Below are 19033 nucleotides of genomic sequence, written 5' to 3'. Positions count from 1 at the left end.
TATGTAAACCTCCTTGCTCGAACACGCTTTTTCCGTTCTGCCCACACATTTTCTATAGGATTGAGGTCAGGGCTTTGTGATGGCCACTCCAATACCTTGACTTTGTTGTCCTTAAGCCATTTTGCCACAACTTTGGAAGTATGCTTGGGGTCATTGTCCATTTGGAAGACCCATTAGCGACCAGCATTTAACTTCCTGACTGATGTCTTGAGATGTTGCTTCAATATATCCAGATAATTGTCCTACCTCATGATGCCATCTATTTTGTGAAGTGCACCAGTCCCTCCTGCAACAAAGCACCCCCACAACATGATGCTGCCACCCCCATGCTTCACGGTTGGGATGGTGTTCTTCGCTTACAAGCCTCCCCCTTTTTCCTACAAACATAACAATGGTCATTATGGCCAAACAGTTCTATTTTTGTTTCATCAGACCAGAGGACATTTCTCCAAAAAAGTATGATCTTTGTCCCCCATGTGCAGTTGCAAACCGTAGTCTGGCTTTTTTATGGAGGCTTTGGAGCACTGGCTTCGTCCTTGCTGAGCGGCCTTTCAGGTTATGTCGATATAGGACTCGTTTTACTGTGGATATAGATACTTTTGTACCTGTTTCCTCCAGCATCTTCACAAGGTCCTTTGCTGTTGTTCTGGGATTGATTTGCACTTTTCGCACTAAAGTACATTCATTTCTAGGAGACAGAACGCATCTCCTTCCTGAGCGGTATGACAGTTGCGTGGTCCCATGGTATTTATACTTGCGTACTATTGTTCATACAGAGGAACGTGGTACCTTCAGGCATTTGGAAATTGCTCCCAAGGATGAACCAGGCTTGTGGAGGTCTTGGCTGATTAATTTTTTTAATCCCCATGATGTCAAGCAAAGAGACACTGAGTTTGAAGGTAGACCTCCAATTGACTCAAATGATGTGAATTAGCCTATCAGAAGCTTCATAAGCCATGCCATAATTTTCTGGAATTTTCCAAGCTGTTTAAAGGCACAGTCAACTTAGTGTATGTAAACTTCTGACCCACTGGAATTATGATACAGTGAATTATAAGTGAAATAATCTGTCTGTAAACAATTGTAGGAAAAATTACTTGTGTCATGCAAAAAGTAGATGTCCTAACCGACTTGCCAAAACTAAAGTTTTTTAACAAGAAATTTGTGGAGTGGTTGAAAAACAAGTTTTAATGACTGCAACCTAAGTGTATGTAAACTTCCGACTTCAACTGTAAGTATTCAAACCCTTTACTCAGTACTTTGTTGAAGCACCTTTGGCAGCAATTACAGCCTTGGGTCTTATTGGGTATGACGCTACAAGATTGGAACACCTGTATTTGGGGAGTTTCTCCCATTCTTTTATACAGATCCTCTCAAGCTCTGTCAGGTTGGATGGGGAGCGTCGCTGCACAGATATTTTCAGGTCTCTCCAGAAATGTTAGATCGGGTTCAAGTCCGGGCTCTTGCTGGGCCACTAAAGGACATTCAGAGACTTGTCCCGAAGCCACTCCTGCGTTGTCTTGGCTGTTTGCTTAGGGTGGTTGTTTTGTTGGAAGGTGAACCTTCGCCCCAGTCTGAGGTCCTGAGCGCTCTGTACTTTGCTCCGTTCATCTTTCCCTCGATCCTTACTAGTCACCCAGTCCCTACCGCTGAAAAACATCCACACATCATGATGCTGCCATCACCATGCTTCACCGTAGGGATGGTGCCAGGTTTCCTCCAGGTTTCCTGGCATTCAGGCTAAAGAGTTCAATCTTGGTTTCAGGCCAGAAAATATTGTTTCTCATGGTTTGAGAGTCTTTCGGTGCCTTTTGGCAAACTCCAAGCGGACTGTCATGTGCCTTTTACTGAGGAGTGGCTTCCGTCTGGCCGCTCTACTATAACGGCCTGATTGGTGGAATTCTGCAGAGATGGTTGTCTTTCTGGAATGTTCTCCCATCTCCACAGAGGAACTCTGAAGCTCTGTCAGAGTGACCATCATGTCATTGGTCACCTCCCTGACCATGGCCCTTCTCCCCGATTGCTCAGTTTGCCAGGCGGCCAGCTCTAGGAACAGTCTTGGTGGTTCCAACCTTCTTCCATTTAAGAATGATGGAGGCCACTGTTTTCTTGGGGACCTTCAATGCTGTAGACATTTTTTGGTACCCTTCCCCAGATCTGTTCCTCGACACAATTCTGTCTCGGAGCTCTACGGATAATTCCTTCAACCTCATGGCTTGGTTTTTGCCCTGACATGCACTGTCAACGGTGGGTCGTTATATAGACAGGTGTGTGACTTTCCAAATCATGTCCAATCAATTGAATTTACCACAGGTGGACTCCAGTCAAGTTGTAGAAACATCTCAAGGATGATCAATGGAAACAGGATGCACCTGAGCTCAATTTCGAATCTCTAAGCAAAGGGTCTCAAAACTTATCTAAATAAGGTATTTATGTTTTTTATTTAATCAACGTCATCAGTCAATATTTATGCTATAAATGAATTTGAAATGTAAAATCAAATCAAATGTATTTATAAAGCCCTTCTTACATCAGCTGATATATCAAAGTGCTGTACAGAAACCCAGCCTAAAACCCCAAACAGCAAGCAATGCAGGTGTAGAAGCACGGTGGCTAGGAAAAACTCCCTAGAAAGGCCAAAACCTAGGAAGAAACCTAGAGAGGAACCAGGCTATGAGGGGTGGCCAGTCCTCTTCTGGCTGTGCCAGGTGGAGATTATAACAGAACATGGCCAAGATGTTCAAATGTTCATAAATGACCAGCATGGTCAAATCACTCGACAACTACTGTCAAATCACAGTAGTTGTCGAGTGTGCAGCACCTCAGGAGTAAATGTCAGTTGGCTTTTCATAGCCGATCATTGAGAGTATCTCTACCGCTCCTGCTGTCTCTAGAGAGTTGAAAACAGCAAGTCTGGGACAGGTAGCACGTCCGGTGAACAGGTCAGGGTTCCATAGCCGCAGGCAGAACAGTTGAAACTGGAGCAGCAGCACGGCCAGGTGGACTGGGGACAGCAAGGAGTCATCATGCCAGGTAGTCCTGAGGCATGGCAGGTAGTGCCAGGTAATCCTAAAACCATTTGATTGAATGAGAGACACAGTTTGCCAAAACATTATTTGTGTGTTTTGATGCTGTAACACTCTCTTAAAAACACAATTATTCAGATCAAAGAACCACTTTGGGTGTTTTAAAGTGTTTCCATTCTGTTTAGAAATACCTTGAGTTACATTGGGTTTATATTCACCCTCCAAACACCAGATCTCAGATTAGGTGTACTACTTTTCAATGGTTTTACTACACAATGATTGTGTTTTGAGTATTCCTATTTTAATAGTGTATGGGCCCTGGTCAAAAGTTGTACACCATAAACTATAAAGGGTGCAATTTGGGACGTAGCCAGAGAGACACCACTGACAGGGAGTTTCATTAGTACTATGTCTGGCTGGGTGCTTTCACCCATGCTGAAAAGGTGCGTAACACCTTTGTCACTCCATAGCTTCTCAGAACATAATAGCTTAGCAGTTTCCTGTAAGTCTTCAAATTTGAACTTAAAATTTGATAAACAAACATGGTGATTAATAAGAAATAATGTACATCTCAGATGTCAATGAAATGTAATTGTGGACTTTGATGGAAAAGCAGAAGGAATTGAGGTGTTTGATGTATGTTTACAGAGAAATAGAAGGGCCCTTGACTAGAGTAGACCTACCCTGTATGAGTACACATCTACCTACTACATACATTATATGGCTATGTAATATAAGCCATATAACTCACCCTGCTATCAAAGAGGCTGTGCTTAGAAAAGAAATCAGTGACTATGACAACCAGTGAGTAGGCTGGAGGGGAAAGTGTTGAGTCCCACGCAGTCAAGATATCAGCACATATCATCAACATGGAGAACAGAATAATGCTAGAATAACGCTCACTGTGGTCTTCAACAACATCTTCAACATCTCCACATCCTATGAATGCATTTAATATGCCATTGTCTAAAGGTTATTGGATGGCTATTTAACAGCGAAATGTTTGCTGTTTTTCAAGGGCCTTTGTGTCACGTTCCTGACCTGTTTTCTCTTGTTTTGTATGTGTTTATTGGTCAGGGCGTGAGTTTTGGGTGGGCAGTCTATGTTTTCTATTTCTATGTTGGGATTTTGTGTTCGGCCTGGTATGATTCTCAATCAGAGACAGGTGTCTATCGTTGTCCCTGATTGAGAATCATACTAAGGCAGCCTGGGTTTCACTTGTGTTTTGTGGGTGTTTGTTCCTGTGTCAGCGTTTGGGCCACACAGGACTGTTTCAGGTTAGTCACGTTTGTTGTTTTGTTAATTTGTAGTGTTTGTTGGTTTGCCATTAAATCATGAATACTTACCAATCCGCATCTTGGTCCGATCCATGCTCCTCCTCCTCTGAGGAGGAGAACGACATTGACAGCCGTTACAGAAACACCCACCAAACCAGGACCAAGCGAATTGGAGAAGGACGGCAAGAACAAAAGCAATGGAGAGAAGAGGAATGGACATGGGAGGAGATCCTGGACGGAAAAGGACCCTGGGCTCAGCCAGGGGAATATCGCCGTCCCAAGGCGGAGCTGGAGGCAGCGAAGGCAGAGAGGCGCTGGTATGAGGAGGCAGCGCGGCGACGCGGTTGGGAGCCCGAGAGTCAGACCCAAAAATTTCTTGGGGGGGCACACGAGGAGTGTGGCAAAGCCGGGTAGGATACCTGAGCCAACTCCCCGTGCTTACCGTGGAGTGAGAGGGCGTCGTACTGGTCAGACACCGTGTTATGCGGTAAAGCGCACGGTGTCCCCAGTACGCGTGCTTAGCCCAGTGCGGGCTATTCCACCTTGCCGCACTGGGAGGGCTAGGTTGGGCATCGAGCCGGATGTCATGAAGCCGGCCCAACGCATCTGGCCACCAGTGCGTCTCCTCGGGCCGGCATACATGGCACCAGCCTTACAGATGGTGTCCCCGGTTCGCCAGCATAGCCCAGTGCGGGCTATTCCACCTCGCCGCACTGGCAGGGCTAGGGGCACCATTCAACCTGGTAGGGTTGGGCAGGCTCGGTGCTCAAGAGCACGTGTCCTCCTTCACGGTCCGGTATACCCGGTGCCACCTCCAAGTACCAGTCCACCGGTGGCAGCCCCCCGCACCAGGCTGTCTCTCCGGGTTCTCTCTCCAGCTGCTCCCACCTGTCCAGCGCTGTCAGAGCTTTCCTCCTCTCCAGCGCAGCCAGTGCCTATACCACGCACCAGGCTGTCTCTCCGTCTCCTCCCTACAGGTCTGCCAGTCTGCCCAGAGCTGCCCGTCTGTCCTGAGCTGTCAGAGCTGCCCGTCTGTCCCGAGCGGTCAGAGCTGGCTGTCTGCCCAGCGGCGCCTGAACTGCCCGTCTGCCCAACGCCGCATGAACTGCCCGTCTGGACTGAGCCTGCAGAGCCGTCGTCCAGCCAGGACCAGCCAGAGCCGTCGTCCAGCCAGGACCAGCCAGAGCCGTCGTCCAGCCAGGACCAGCCAGAGCCGTCGTCCAGCCAGGACCAGCCAGAGCCGTCGTCCAGCCAGGACCAGCCAGAGCCGTCCAGCCAGGACCAGCCAGAGCCGTCCAGCCAGGACCAGCCAGAGCCGTCCAGCCAGGACCAGCCAGAGCCGTCCAGCCAGGACCAGCCAGAGCCGTCCAGCCAGGACCTGCCAGAGCCGTCCAGCCAGGACCTGCCAGAGCCGTCCAGCCAGGACCTGCCAGAGCCGTCCAGCCAGGACCAGCCAGAGCCGTCCAGCCAGGAGCTGCCAGCCAGTCAGGAGCTGCCGGAGCCAGCCAGCCAGGATCCGCCAGAGCCTTCCGCCAGCCAGGATCCGCCAGAGCCTTCCGCCAGCCAGGATCCGCCAGAGCCTTCCGCCAGCCAGGATCCGCCAGAGCCAGCCGCCAGCCAGGATCCGCCAGAGCCAGCCGCCAGCCAGGATCCGCCAGAGCCAGCCGCCAGCCAGGATCCGCCAGAGCCAGCCGCCAGCCAGGATCCGCCAGAGCCAGCCGCCAGCCAGGATCCGCCAGAGCCAGCCGCCAGCCAGGATCCGCCAGAGCCAGCCGCCAGCCAGGATCCGCCAGAGCCAGCCGCCAGCCAGGATCCGCCAGAGCCAGCCGCCAGCCAGGATCCGCCAGAGCCAGCCGCCAGCCAGGATCCGCCAGAGCCAGCCGCCAGCCAGGATCCGCCAGAGCCAGCCGCCAGGACCTGCCAGAGTCCCTCAGCCAGGACCTGCCAGAGTCCCTCAGCCAGGACCTGCCAGAGTCCCTCAGCCAGGACCTGCCAGAGTCCCTCAGCCAGGACCTGCCAGAGTCCCTCAGCCAGGACCTGCCAGAGTCCCTCAGCCCGGAGCTGCTGCCCCTTATCCCGGTGCTGCCCCTTATCCCGATGCTGCCCCTTCATTTAGGTGGGTTTAGTTGGAGGGTGGTCATTGGGAGGGGGATACGGAAGCGGGGAGTGACTATGGTGGGGTGGGGACCTCGCCCAGAGCCTGAGCCACCACCGTGGTCAGATGCCCACCCAGACCCTCCCCTAGACTTTGTGCTGGTGCGCCCGGAGTTCGCACCTTAAGGGGGGGGTTATGTCACGTTCCTGACCTGTTTTCTCTTGTTTTGTATGTGTTTATTGGTCAGGGTGTGAGTTTTGGGTGGGCAGTCTATGTTTTCTATTTCTATGTTGGGATTTTGTGTTCGGCCTGGTATGATTCTCAATCAGAGACAGGTGTCTATCGTTGTCCCTGATTGAGAATCATACTAAGGCAGCCTGGGTTTCACTTGTGTTTTGTGGGTGTTTGTTCCTGTGTCAGCGTTTGGGCCACACAGGACTGTTTCAGGTTAGTCACGTTTGTTGTTTTGTTAATTTGTAGTGTTTGTTGGTTTGCCATTAAATCATGAATACTTACCAATCCGCATCTTGGTCCGATCCATGCTCCTCCTCGTCTGAGGAGGAGAACGACATTGACAGCCGTTACACTTTGTTTATTTTTGATTGGTTTATTGATATTATGCGTCCCAAAAGGCACCCTAAGGACCGCGGTCAAAAGCAGTGCACTATATGGGGAAAAGGGTGCCATTTAGGGTACAGCCGTGGTCACCCCTTTAATGAATTGGTCACCCCTTTAATGAATTGGTCACCCCTTTAATGAATTGGTCACCCACTTTTTTACTGATTGTTCTGTCTTTAGATGCCCGAGCAGACAGGGCTGAGAGGAGGAAGCTCTTCAGGCACTACACCGTGGGGTCCTACGACAGCTTTGATGCATCAAGGTAAGGATTGGTTTCTTTCATTCCTCCGTAAAAAAAAAAGCCTATTCAAGCTGATGTTCAAAATAATTATGGTGAAATCATAGTATTATACAGTGTGTTAAATGACCTGATCTGCTATAATATATGACACGTTTTAGATACAGTTTGTACATATACACTACCGTTCAAAAGTTTGGGGTCACTTAGAAATGTCCTTGTTTCCCATGAAAACATACATGACATGAGTTGCAAAATGAAACGGAAATATAGTCAAGACGTTGACAAGGTTATAAATAATGATTTTTGATTGAAAAATAATTGCGTCCTTCAAACTTGGCTTTCGTCAAAGAATCCTCCATGTGCAGTAATTACAGCCTTCCAGACCTTTGGTATTCTAGTTGTCAGTTTGTTGAGGTTTTCTGAAGAGATTTCACCCCATGCTTCCTGAAGCACCTCCCACAAGTTGGATTGGCTTAATAGGCACTTCTTACGTACCATACGGTCAAGCTGCTCCCACAACAGCTCAATAGGGTTGAGATCCAGTGACTGTGCTGGCCACTCCATTATAGACAGAATACCAGCTGACTGCTTCTTCCCTAAATAGTTATTGCATAGTTTGGAGCTGTGCTTTGGGTCATTGTCCTGTTGTAGGAGGAAATTGGCTCCAATTAAGCACCGTCCACAGGGTATGGTATGGCATTGCAAAATGGCGTGACAGCCTTCCTTCTTCAAGATCCCTTCTATCCTGTACAAATGTTCCACTTTACCACCACCAAAGCACCCCCAGACGATCACATTGCCTCCACCATGCCTGACAGACGGCGTCAAGCACAAATGTTCTTTGTGATTCGAAACACCTTAAACTTAGATTTGTCTGTCCATAACACTTTTTTCCAATCTTCCTCTATCCAGTGTCTGTGTTCTTTTGCCAATCTTAATATTTTATTTTTATTAGCCAGTCTGAGATATGGCTTTTTCTTTGCAACTCTGCTTAGAAGGTCAGCATCTCGGAGTCGCCTCTTCACTGTTGACGATGAGCAGTGGTGGGCCGTCAGGGCCAGCAAGGCCTTCTCTGCTGGCCTAAACATCATCAGAATATAATTTTTTTTTAAATATATTTTCCCACAAATATGTATTAAATTATTCCCCAGAGTAAGAGTTATACTCTTCATTTCATAGCTTTCCTCTTGGTTGCACTGCTTCCAGCCCCAGGTTGAGATTTGGAGGGCTGGTCTTTATGTTAGATCTTTTATCCAATCATATTCAGCCATCATGTGTTGCCAGGGGTCTAAAATCTGCCCTCAGGCCTTCAGAATCAACAGTGCGGGCGCTTGTAGCTTAAAGTGAATGGAAATGAAAATTTAGTGTCAACCAATCAGCTTTAGAGTTGGCTATTGTACGCCTGCTGGCTGGCTCCAGTGTTACACAGGAGCCAGCTAGCAGGCGTAGTGCAGGCACGTCTTTTGATTGGATTACCAATATTGAGATGCAGGTCCTATGGGCAGGTCTATGCAGAACATCAGAACTAGGAATCTGAATTTGATAAACTAATTAATTCACGTACTACTAAGCTGTTTTTTTAACCCACAATGGCAGAAGGAGGAGAAGATATCGATTTGGTCGAGGATATAATTATAACGCCATTCTCAAGACGAACTTTTCAAGAAAAGTTAGACATTGTAAGGAGAGGTCGCCCGACGCCGACGCTACAAAGCCTGTCACAGGCGGGAAAGGGGTTCGTTCGCCACTTTCAAAGTTCCAACTACGAGCGCTATCAATGGCTCACAGGCTCCGAGAAGCACTGCAAACTGTACTGCTGGGAATGCCTATTATTTGCAAGTGATCGATTTGGTGTTTGGAGCCACACTGGCTTTGCAAACTTGAGTTGTCTAACCAAGGCAGCAACGAGACACCAAAGTACGGCTGGGAACTTACAAGCAATGGTGCTTTTGAAAACTTTTCGGGACACCCGAGTGGATCTACAGCTCAACGAACAAGCGCACAGGGCAACGGAGCTGCACAATGAAAAGGTGAAGAAAAATAGGGAAATATTGAAAAGACTCATTGATTGTGTCATGTTTTTGGGTAAACATTGTTTACCCAAAAATGTCAATTTTTGTCAATTTCAAGGTGACGCAACGCCTGGTTATACTGCGTTTCTGTCTAAATGTATAGTGTCTAGAGCCATGGCATCATAATGATGGTAATAAGAGGTGGATTAATTCGGGTGGGACTGTGTAGGACCTCACTGAAGGCCCAGGCCCCAGGCCCACGGCACGCCACTGACGATGAGACTGGTGTTTTGCGGGTACTATTTAATGAAGCTGCCAGTTGAGGACTTGTGAGGTGTCTGTTTTTGAAATCAGACACTCTAATGTACTTGTTCAGTTTTGCACCGGGGCCTCCCACTACTCTTTCTATTCTGGTTAGAGCCAGTTTGCTCTGTTCTGTGAAGGGAGTAGTACACAGCGTTGTACGAGATCTTCAGTTTCTTGGCAATTTCTCACATGGAATAGCCTTCATTTCTCAGAACAAGAATAGACTGACGAGTTTCAGAAGAAAGTGCTTTGTTTCTAACCATTAATCGAACCCACAAATGCTGATGCTCCAGATACTCAACTAGTCTAAAGAAGGCCAGTGTTATAGCTTCTTTAATCAGGACAACGGTTTTCAGCTGTGCTAACATAATTGCAAAAGGGTTTTCTAAAGATCAATTAGCCTTTTAAAATGATAAACTTGGATAAGCTAACACAACGTGCCATTGGAACACAGGAGTGATGGTTGCTGATAATGGGCCTCTGTATGCCTATGTAGATATTCCTTTAAAAATCAGCCGTTTCCAGCTGCAATTGTCATTTACAACATTAACAATGTCTACACTGTATTTCTGATCAATTTGATGTTATTGTAATGGACAAAAAATTTGCTTTTCTTTAAAAAACAGGGACATTTCTAAGTGACCCCCAACTTTTGAACGGTAGCGAAGAAGATACAGCTTACATATGCCTCACGTTTGGTGTCAGACTATAGATCTTTATGAACGGTGTCAAGACTGATAAACTTGCATCACTAGCCTAATTCAATCTAAAAGAATGGACCAAACAACTATGCACAGTAAGCTATTCATCAGAGAATGCTGCCAGATGACGAAGAGAGGAGTTCACGTGACTTGTGAACTCAACCTTACACAGCTAGCACATGGTTTATGTAATGCATTGTCTTTCATTTGGGAATAGCATGCATGGGACATTGCATGATAACCTTTTACCTGATGTTCATATGCATATTTCAGTTTATTCATACATTTCAACTCATTCATTAGTAGTGCTGTGACACCACTGATTACAGCACTAAAAGTAGTACTGAGAGGGTGAGGTTCTACCTAGCAAGGGTATTTGTGTGTGTGTGTGTGTGTGTGTGTGTGTGTGTGTGTGTGTGTGTGTGTGTGTGTGTGTGTGTGTGTGTGTGTGTGTGTGTGTGTGTGTGTGTGTGTGTGTGTGTGTGTGTGTGTGTGTGTGTGTGTGTGTGTGTGTGTGTGTGTGTGTGTGTGTGTGTGTGTGTGCGCGCGTGTATGTGTCCACAGGAAAGGAGATGGGTTGAGCGAGAGTGTGTGTGAAAACTCTCGCTGTCAGATGGATGGTGATGTAAGAAATGCTTGAGCAGGGCCTTGCTTGTTCGTTCCTGGGCAGTCGTTGCTGGGAATGTTACGCAAACAGCACTGAACTCCAAAACTCTACCCAGGAATGTCCTCGGCTTCTTCTCAGGGACCTGCCCACATGAGAAAGCATACGTTCACTGCACGGTTTTACTGATGAACATTCCAATGAAATCTATTGGTTTTAAAACACATACTAAGCATCTACAGATCCTCCATGAGGGGAGAGAGAGAGAGAGAGAGAGAGAGAGAGAGAGAGAGAGAGAGAGAGAGAGAGAGAGAGAGAGAGAGAGAGAGAGAGAGAGAGAGAGAGAGAGAGAGAGAGAGAGAGAGAGAGAGAGAGAGAGAGAGAGAGAGAGAGAGAGAGAGAGAGAGAGAGAGAGAGAGAGAGAGAGAGAGAGAGAGAGAGAGAGAGAGAGAGAGAGAGAGAGAGAGAGAGAGAGAGAGAGAGAGAGAGAGAGAGAGAGAGAGAGAGAGAGAGAGAGAGAGAGAGAGAGAGAGAGAGAGAACACTGAGCTCATATGGAGACACAGACAGAGTCCTGGTAGCAGTGCTGTGAAGGCTTGCTGCATGCTGCTCCGCTCATCTGCTCTGGCATCATAGGCGACAGAGGTGAAGGACTCTAGCCTGGTCCCATATCTGTTCCTGCTGTCTTGCCAAACTCGGCATAGTGTAGCAGATCTGGGTCTAGCCAACTGAGCAAGACACAAACAGATCTGGGGACCAGGCTACAGTATAGGGACAGAGCTTTTGGGTAAACTTTGCCAGGATTCTGGTTTGCTGAACAAGGGACATCTAGCAGGTTGGTATTTATCGAGATCTCTGCAGAGTGGTTACTAGCTGGCCTAGTCACAAAGTCATAAAATCAGTTTGAAATCTAACCTTTACCTTAAACCTAAACTAAACCTAAACTGCTAACCTTATGCCTAACCTTACATTAAGACCAAATAGCAACAACAACAAAATCATGAATTTTTTACGACAGAACATTTTGACTTTGTAGCTGGCCCAGCGAGCAAAAACCACTTAGCTCTGCCTCCAGGACAAGATTCATCCCAATAAATATCAACCTGGGGATTGTTCTATATAAGGGGGATTTCCATTTTATCCTCTTGACCAGTTGGATTTCTTCAATAGGTTCACGTTATAATCACTTCAAAAGTGTGTAGTCCTACTTAGATGTACAGGCGATACATGAAGCAGAAAGGGGACTAATCCTACTGATTAGCTGAGCAGAGCCTGTCTGCATTGGGATAGCCATAGGCTGCGTTTTGGGTTCGTACTTGAACATTGGAATAGGCATGACTTGATTCTGTTTCCTGAAGATCTGTAAGCCCTGTATTACATGTAAAACATGCCTGTCTGGGTGGTACATTGACCTGCAGGAGGGAAGGAATAGTCACCATCATAATTACCATCATCATCATCACCATCATCACCATCATCACCATTGTCATCAGCATTATCATCCTTATCACGATCATCATCAACATCACCACCATCATCTTCATTATCACCATCGTCGTCACCATCACCATCATCACCATTGTCATCAGCATCATCATCCTTATCACCATCATCGTCATCTTTACCACCGTCATCATCATCATCTTCCTTATCACCGTCATCATCACCCTCGTCGTCATCACCATCGTCATCATCTCCATCATCATCCTTATTATCATCATAATAGTTTTGTACTGCTAGGTATCACTGCACTGTTGGAGCTAGAAACACAAGCATTTCACTGCACCTGCGATGACTTCGGTACGCAACCAATAAACTTTGATTTGATCATCATTATCATCATATAGTGACCTCATCCCCCTGTTTAGATCAAAGGCCACCATCGATTCACCAGAATCTACCAAAACATTGTTGCACTATGAGGACCTACAGGTCCACTTTGTCCCTGGAAAACTATGACTAACACCATTCTGACTACCAGCTCAAAGTAGTGTGTTACCATGGCAACCAGACATCCCACCACCAGCACCAGCATCATGCTGCTGCTACCTCTGCTGCTCTCCCTTCAAATTCCTCCTTGGAACCCAACCAAAGCTTGCAATGCAATACTAATTCTGGAATGCTGTCTACTTGTGTAGCCTAGTTTATGAAAATTAGTCTGACCTACTGTTTGCATTCAAGCATACTAAATTGAAAGAATGCCATGCATCTTAATAAAACATTCACTTAAGCTATTCTTTTCCAGTGATTTTTTTGGGGGTTTGAAATCCAGCAAATGATTACTGAAAAATATGAGTGATTCCTTTTAAGTAAAAAATAAATAAAAACATTTCACCATTTTATGCTTTTATTTGTGGCACTGGCACTGTATTCTTCCATTTTCTGATGGTTTCGTTTGGATTTGGCCTAATATCAATATCAACTAATCACATTATTGCAAAATTGTCTATAGGAATATAACTTTTTTCATCTTTCAGAAATGACACCACAGCATAAGAATGGTGTCATCCAGCATCCAGATGCCACAGCCTATAGGATTTACTGCTGGCCGAGGAACGAACATTTTGATAGGCTAAGGGTGGTCACTCCCATTAAATTGAATTAAATGACTGCTTATTTCCTATATTTGTTCACCCATTCATTCGTTCTTTCATTCATCCACTCAGCGTTGCACCCTATAGGGCGCCCTCATCCCTCCCTCCTTCCCTGACCTCGCTTCCCCAGCTATGTTTTTTTCTCTCTCATGTTTGCCGCTTGTGGTTTTCCTCTTTGGGTGGAAATGTTTCTCGCTATGGACAACCTAGCTTTGTCGCCGGCTCCTGCCGTTAGTTTATGTTTTCCAGTGCAACAACTGCAACGTTTTCTTCCGAGCCTGACTCGTTCTTTGGAGGTTCACGGTGACGGTGTGTCGCTGTCACATCGCGTGTAGCACTGTTCATTATAGTTCATTCATTCGTTGTGCAACGGACGAACTGTCATAATGAAGCACTCGGGGCGAGCAACTGTGGCTATGATGAGGATGATAGGATGTAATAATAACGGTCGTTTTGCGCGGAATTTTCTCCACAGCAACTGTGTTATTGACGAGAAGACGGTAGTTCTACAGAAGAAGGATAATGAGGGATTCGGGTTTGTGCTGCGAGGGGCGAAAGGTAGGAGACTGACAGACCAAGAGACGCACTCACTCAGTCAGTGTCTGTTCCTCCCTTGTTGTGTTCATGTTGCATCCCCGGTCCACCGGCGCGTCAGTGATGAGAATCACGCTCATATTGCTTATTAACAACCCCATGCTGCTTTGTACACCCACTTACTTCAATAGAAATTACTTTTTTCTGTTGGCGACAGATCTCATATCTGTGATTGTTTTGTGTTGTAGTCAGCTCTGCTCCTTGTCATGTTTTGTGTGACCTTAATAAGTTTATTATAGTAGTCTATAATAAACCGACTGAGCCTAGCATTAACAATATTCGGTTGACTTAAAATGCTTCTCCATCACAAACGGATGTATCTGAGGCTACTCTGAACAACATTATTTATCTAGTTAATTCAAATCTAATACCCAGAGCCTGTGCCTCTGCTCCAGAGAATATACATTCATGTAAGCTACTGTATGTACATTCATGTAAGCTACTGTATGTATGTACATGTAAGCTACTGTATGTACATTCATGTAAGCTACTGTATGTACATTCATGTAAGCTACTGTATGTATGTACATGTAAGCTGTATTGAATGAGCAGACTACCAACTGCCCGTGGAGTTTTCTTGAAGCACATGGCTGATTTATTGCAAGTGTCACTTGTCACCAGCGGTTTGTTTGAGCTGCTGTTACTCCAGTTCTGCAGGAGAAAGATGCTACACAGTATTCATGTAACATCTGTAACAATCTGCAACATCTAAAGTTAACTTTGATGCGGCTTTGCTGATAGTTGTATGCTTTTATTGGCTTGAAGAGATGGCCAGTTCAGTTTTACACCCCCTTGACAGATCTACACACACACACACACACACACACACACACACACACACACTAATGAACCATACAATGCAGGGAGTTTATTTGGTCCAGAGTGGAGGGGTTAGTGATGCATCTCTCTGTAGCCCCAACACCTGCCCATCCCAGCCCCACTACCAGCCCCACTACCAGCCCCACTACCAGCCCCACTACCAGACCCAGACCCACTACCAGCCTCAGACCCACTACCAGCCCCTGACCCACTACCAGCCCCAACACCTGTCCCAGTACCTTACTCAGCACCTGCTCCAGCCCAGCACCTTCCCCAACACCTGTCCCATCCCAGCCCCACTACCAGCCCCAGCCCCACTACCAGCCCCAACACCTGTCCCAGTACCTTACCCTGCACCTGCTCCAGCCCAGCACTTTCCCCAGCACCTGCCCCAGCCCAGCACCTTCCCCAGCCCAGCACTTTCCCCAGCACCTGCCCCAGCCCAGCACCTTCCCCAGCACCTGGCCACCGTCTCTGTCCAGCCAGCATGATTAGGCCTCTGTTTTCCTACATGCATATTTTTTAGTGTCCTGATTATTACATTGCATATGATGATCCATCCAAATACAAATGGTACCGTAGCATTGTTGTAATTCTGTTCCTGCATGTACAGTGCATTCGGAAAGTATTCAGACCCTTTGACTTTTTCTTCATTATGTTATGCCTTATTCAATCTACACACAATACCCCATAATGACAAAGCGAAAACAGTTTTTTAAAAACATTTTAGCAAATGTAATTAAGATAAAAAAAACTGGAATACCTTATTTACATAAGTATTTACAGTAGACCCTTTGCTATGAGACTTGAAATTGAGCTCAAGTGCAACCTGTTTCCATACCACTTTTTTTTGCAACACTGAAGGTCCCCAAAAACAGAGGCCACCATCATTCTTAAATGGAAGAAGTTTTGAACCACCAAGACTGTTCCTAGATCTGGCTGCCTGGCCAAACTGAGTAATCGGGGGAGAAGGACCTTGGTCAGCGAGGTGACCAAGAACCCGTTGGTCACTCTGACAGAGCTCCAGATGTCCTCTGTGGAGATGGTTGTCCTTCTGGAAGATTTTCCCATCTCTGCAGCATTCCACCAATCAGGCCTTTATGACTGGGGCGAAGGTTCACCTTCCAACAGGACAACGACCCTAAGCACACAGCCAAGACAACGCACGAGTGGCTTCGGGACAAGTCTCTGAATGTCCTTAAGTGGCCCAGCCAGAGCCCGGACTTGAACACGATTGAACAACTCTGAAGAGACCTAAATATAGCTGTGCAGTGACGCTCCCCATCCAACCTGACAGAGCTTGAGAGGATCTGCAAAGAATAATGGGAGAAACTCCTCAAATGCAGGTGTGCCAAGCTTGTAGCATCATACCCAATAAAACTCAAGGCTGTAATTGCTGCCAAAGGTGCTTCAACAAAGTACTGCGTAAAGCATCTGAATGCTAATGTAAATGTGATATTTATAGAATAAGGCTGTAACGTAACAAAATGTGGAAAAAGTCAAGGGGTTTGAATAGTTTCCGAATGCACTGTATTTACATGTACATGTGTATGTAACACAGTTGGCAACATCTTCATTATATGTGGTCCAGTAGAATATGTTCGCCATTTCCCTGAGGCTGTCAATTTTGAACGTTAACATTCAAAGGTGTCTATTGTACATCACACTGCTGTGTTGAAGTTCATGGGTGATGTGTTGTTGAATTAACTTCATAACATATGTGTAATAATGATACTGTCCCAGACAGCGATCTTGCTACCTTGCCTTTCTCACCCTTTCTCTGTCTCTGTCTTTACCTGGGCCGTTGTCTGCACCTGCTCACCCACCCCTCCAGCGGACACGCCCATCGAGGAGTTCACCCCTACACCCGCCTTCCCCGCCCTGCAGTACCTGGAGTCTGTGGACGAGGGCGGGGTTGCATGGCGGGCGGGGCTTCGCAACGGAGACTTCCTCATCGAGGTAAGGCAACAGAGGCTCTTTCTCAATTCATTTTTCCTCTATTGTTTGCATCTTCTTCTCCTTGCCTCCTCGTCAAAAGGCATTGGAGAAGGGGGTGTTAGGGACGGGACCTCGGATCTTCTTCTCCTTGCCTCCTCGTCAAAAGGCATTGGAGAAGAGGGTGTTAGGGGAGGGACCTTGGATCTTCTTCTCCTTGCCTCCTCGTCAAAAGGCATTGGAGAAGAGGGTGTTAGGGGAGGGACCTTGGATCTTCTTCTCCTTGCCTCCTCGTCAAAAGGCTTTGGAGAAGAGGGTGTTAGGGACGGGACCTTGGATCTTCTTCTCCTTGCCTCCTCGTCAAAAGGCTTTGGAGAAGAGGGTGTTAGGGACGGGACCTTGGATCTTCTTCTCCTTGCCTCCTCGTCAAAAGGCATTGGAGAAGAGGGTGTTAGGGGAGGGATCTTGGATCTTCTTCTCCTTGCCTCCTCGTCAAAAGGCATTGGAGAAGAGGGTGTTAGGGGAGGGATCTTGGATCTTCTTCTCCGATACAGTTGTGAGGAATCGCACGTTCCTTCCTGGACTTGAGCTGTGGAATAATACTTTTCAATGTGAAGAGAATGCTAATGAAGGATTTGTGATGATCTGTTTAAAACTGGATGGAAAGGATAAAGGGAAAGGGGGATACCTCGTCAGTTGTACAACTGAATGCATTCAACTGAAATGTGTCTTCCGCATTTAACCCAACCCTCTCTGAAACAGAGAGGTACGTGGGGCTGCCATAATCGACATCCACGTCATCGGATGGGAGGAGATCTGTCTGAATACATATATGAATGTGGTCCTGACAAGTTTATTTTTTTTTCTCCATTCAGCATCGAGGGAGTTTTGTTTGACCCAGAAAATCATTAGGACAGCACATCATGGCATAGTTGTCTGAGCCTCCAAATCAACTGAACTTCTGTTAAATTAGTTATAAAAGTCTGGATAAGCTCCAGAAGGTGCACTGACCTAATGAAAAATTGGCGTTCTGTTATTGCTGAAATAAGGACAACTAAGCTACTGTGTGGAACGAGATGAAGGTTTTGGGCTGTACCTCGTCTTATGGCTGAAGCTCTGTCTACTCCCCTTAGATATGGTATTGTCCTCAGAGTTGTGTTTAGAGTCACTTCCAGTCCAGTTCGATTCATCTGTTTTTTTGGTTGTAAGGTGATTGAGTTCATACCCAAGCATAGCCTGAAATCTCAGTTTCACCATTGTTTCACAAAACATAACAAAGCTTATCAGTTTAATTCCAGGGGTAACCCAAGCAGTAGCCACTATGGATTAGATTTCCTCTTGAACACGTATTAGCTAACATGTAGCCTAGCTGTTAAGACCGTTGAGCAAGGCAATTAACCCTAGTCGCTCTGGATAAGAGCGTCTGCTAAATGTATATTATTCTTGCTGTGGATTTCTCTTGTTTTTCAGTACAGCACCATCTCACCTGCATTCTTTATTTCTTTACTTCATTGTCTAACACTTGACCACCACAGGTTGTGTTTGCAAAATGATAAACATAGACTCAGGCCTTGCTCTGTGTGCTGTGGGAATGTTTAATATACTCATCCAAGATTCCATCACTGTCAGTGTTCTTCAGTGTCACTTCAACAGGGATCGGTTGAAGTAATTTAGTATGAGACAGAAAGGAGAGTAGTTAATGATTATGTGTTCATGCAGCACGCTGACACAGTGTTCATGGAATCATTAGGTGCTGATAATCCATGGACAGCTTGTGTTTTTAAAATCAACTGTCAGAGCAGCATGGCCATGATGTAACACAAAAAAGGGATAATAACAAAACAGGAACTAGAAGAGAGCACAAGGGTGGTAGCTAAACAAATATCATCCTACCACTTTTCATAATGCTGTATAGACGAGATAGACATGGTCCCAGGGGATTGTCCCTTTGAATTCTAAGTTGTTATTGCGTTGTTTTATTAGTCATGGAAAGTGGTCACACTTCACAATCTATTTGGTGATCATTCCTCAGAATAGGATTTGATCTTAATTTGATTTAATCTAACTAACCATGCGTGTACAGTACTTCATATGAACTATTATATAGCGCTGCAGTGAGTTGCTGTATAACTATAACTGCTGTACAACTATAACGATGGCATGACCGAAAGTGTTCCCTGGAAATCCAGCCTATCCTTAGTCTTGTTAAGAA

The 19033-nt window shown here is 46.2% G+C and overlaps 1 protein-coding gene across 1 annotated transcript in view; it reads left to right on the top strand.

Annotated features, from left to right (window-relative positions):
- Positions 1–19033, top strand: part of LOC120066718 (SH3 and multiple ankyrin repeat domains protein 2-like) — a 159908-nt gene that overhangs the window by 100980 nt on the left and 39895 nt on the right. Inside the window, exons 13-15 of the mRNA XM_039018180.1 lie at positions 7197–7278; positions 13949–14031; positions 16721–16845. Of these exons, the coding sequence (XP_038874108.1) occupies positions 7197–7278; positions 13949–14031; positions 16721–16845 (290 nt within the window). The remainder of the gene's footprint in view (positions 1–7196; positions 7279–13948; positions 14032–16720; positions 16846–19033) is intronic.

The sequence above is a fragment of the Salvelinus namaycush genome, chromosome 21, assembly GCF_016432855.1.
Source record: "Salvelinus namaycush isolate Seneca chromosome 21, SaNama_1.0, whole genome shotgun sequence".
Classification (NCBI taxonomy): Eukaryota; Metazoa; Chordata; class Actinopteri; order Salmoniformes; family Salmonidae; genus Salvelinus; species Salvelinus namaycush.
The sequence above is the reverse complement of the archived record's forward strand: the minus strand, read 5'-3'. Positions and strand labels throughout refer to the sequence as shown.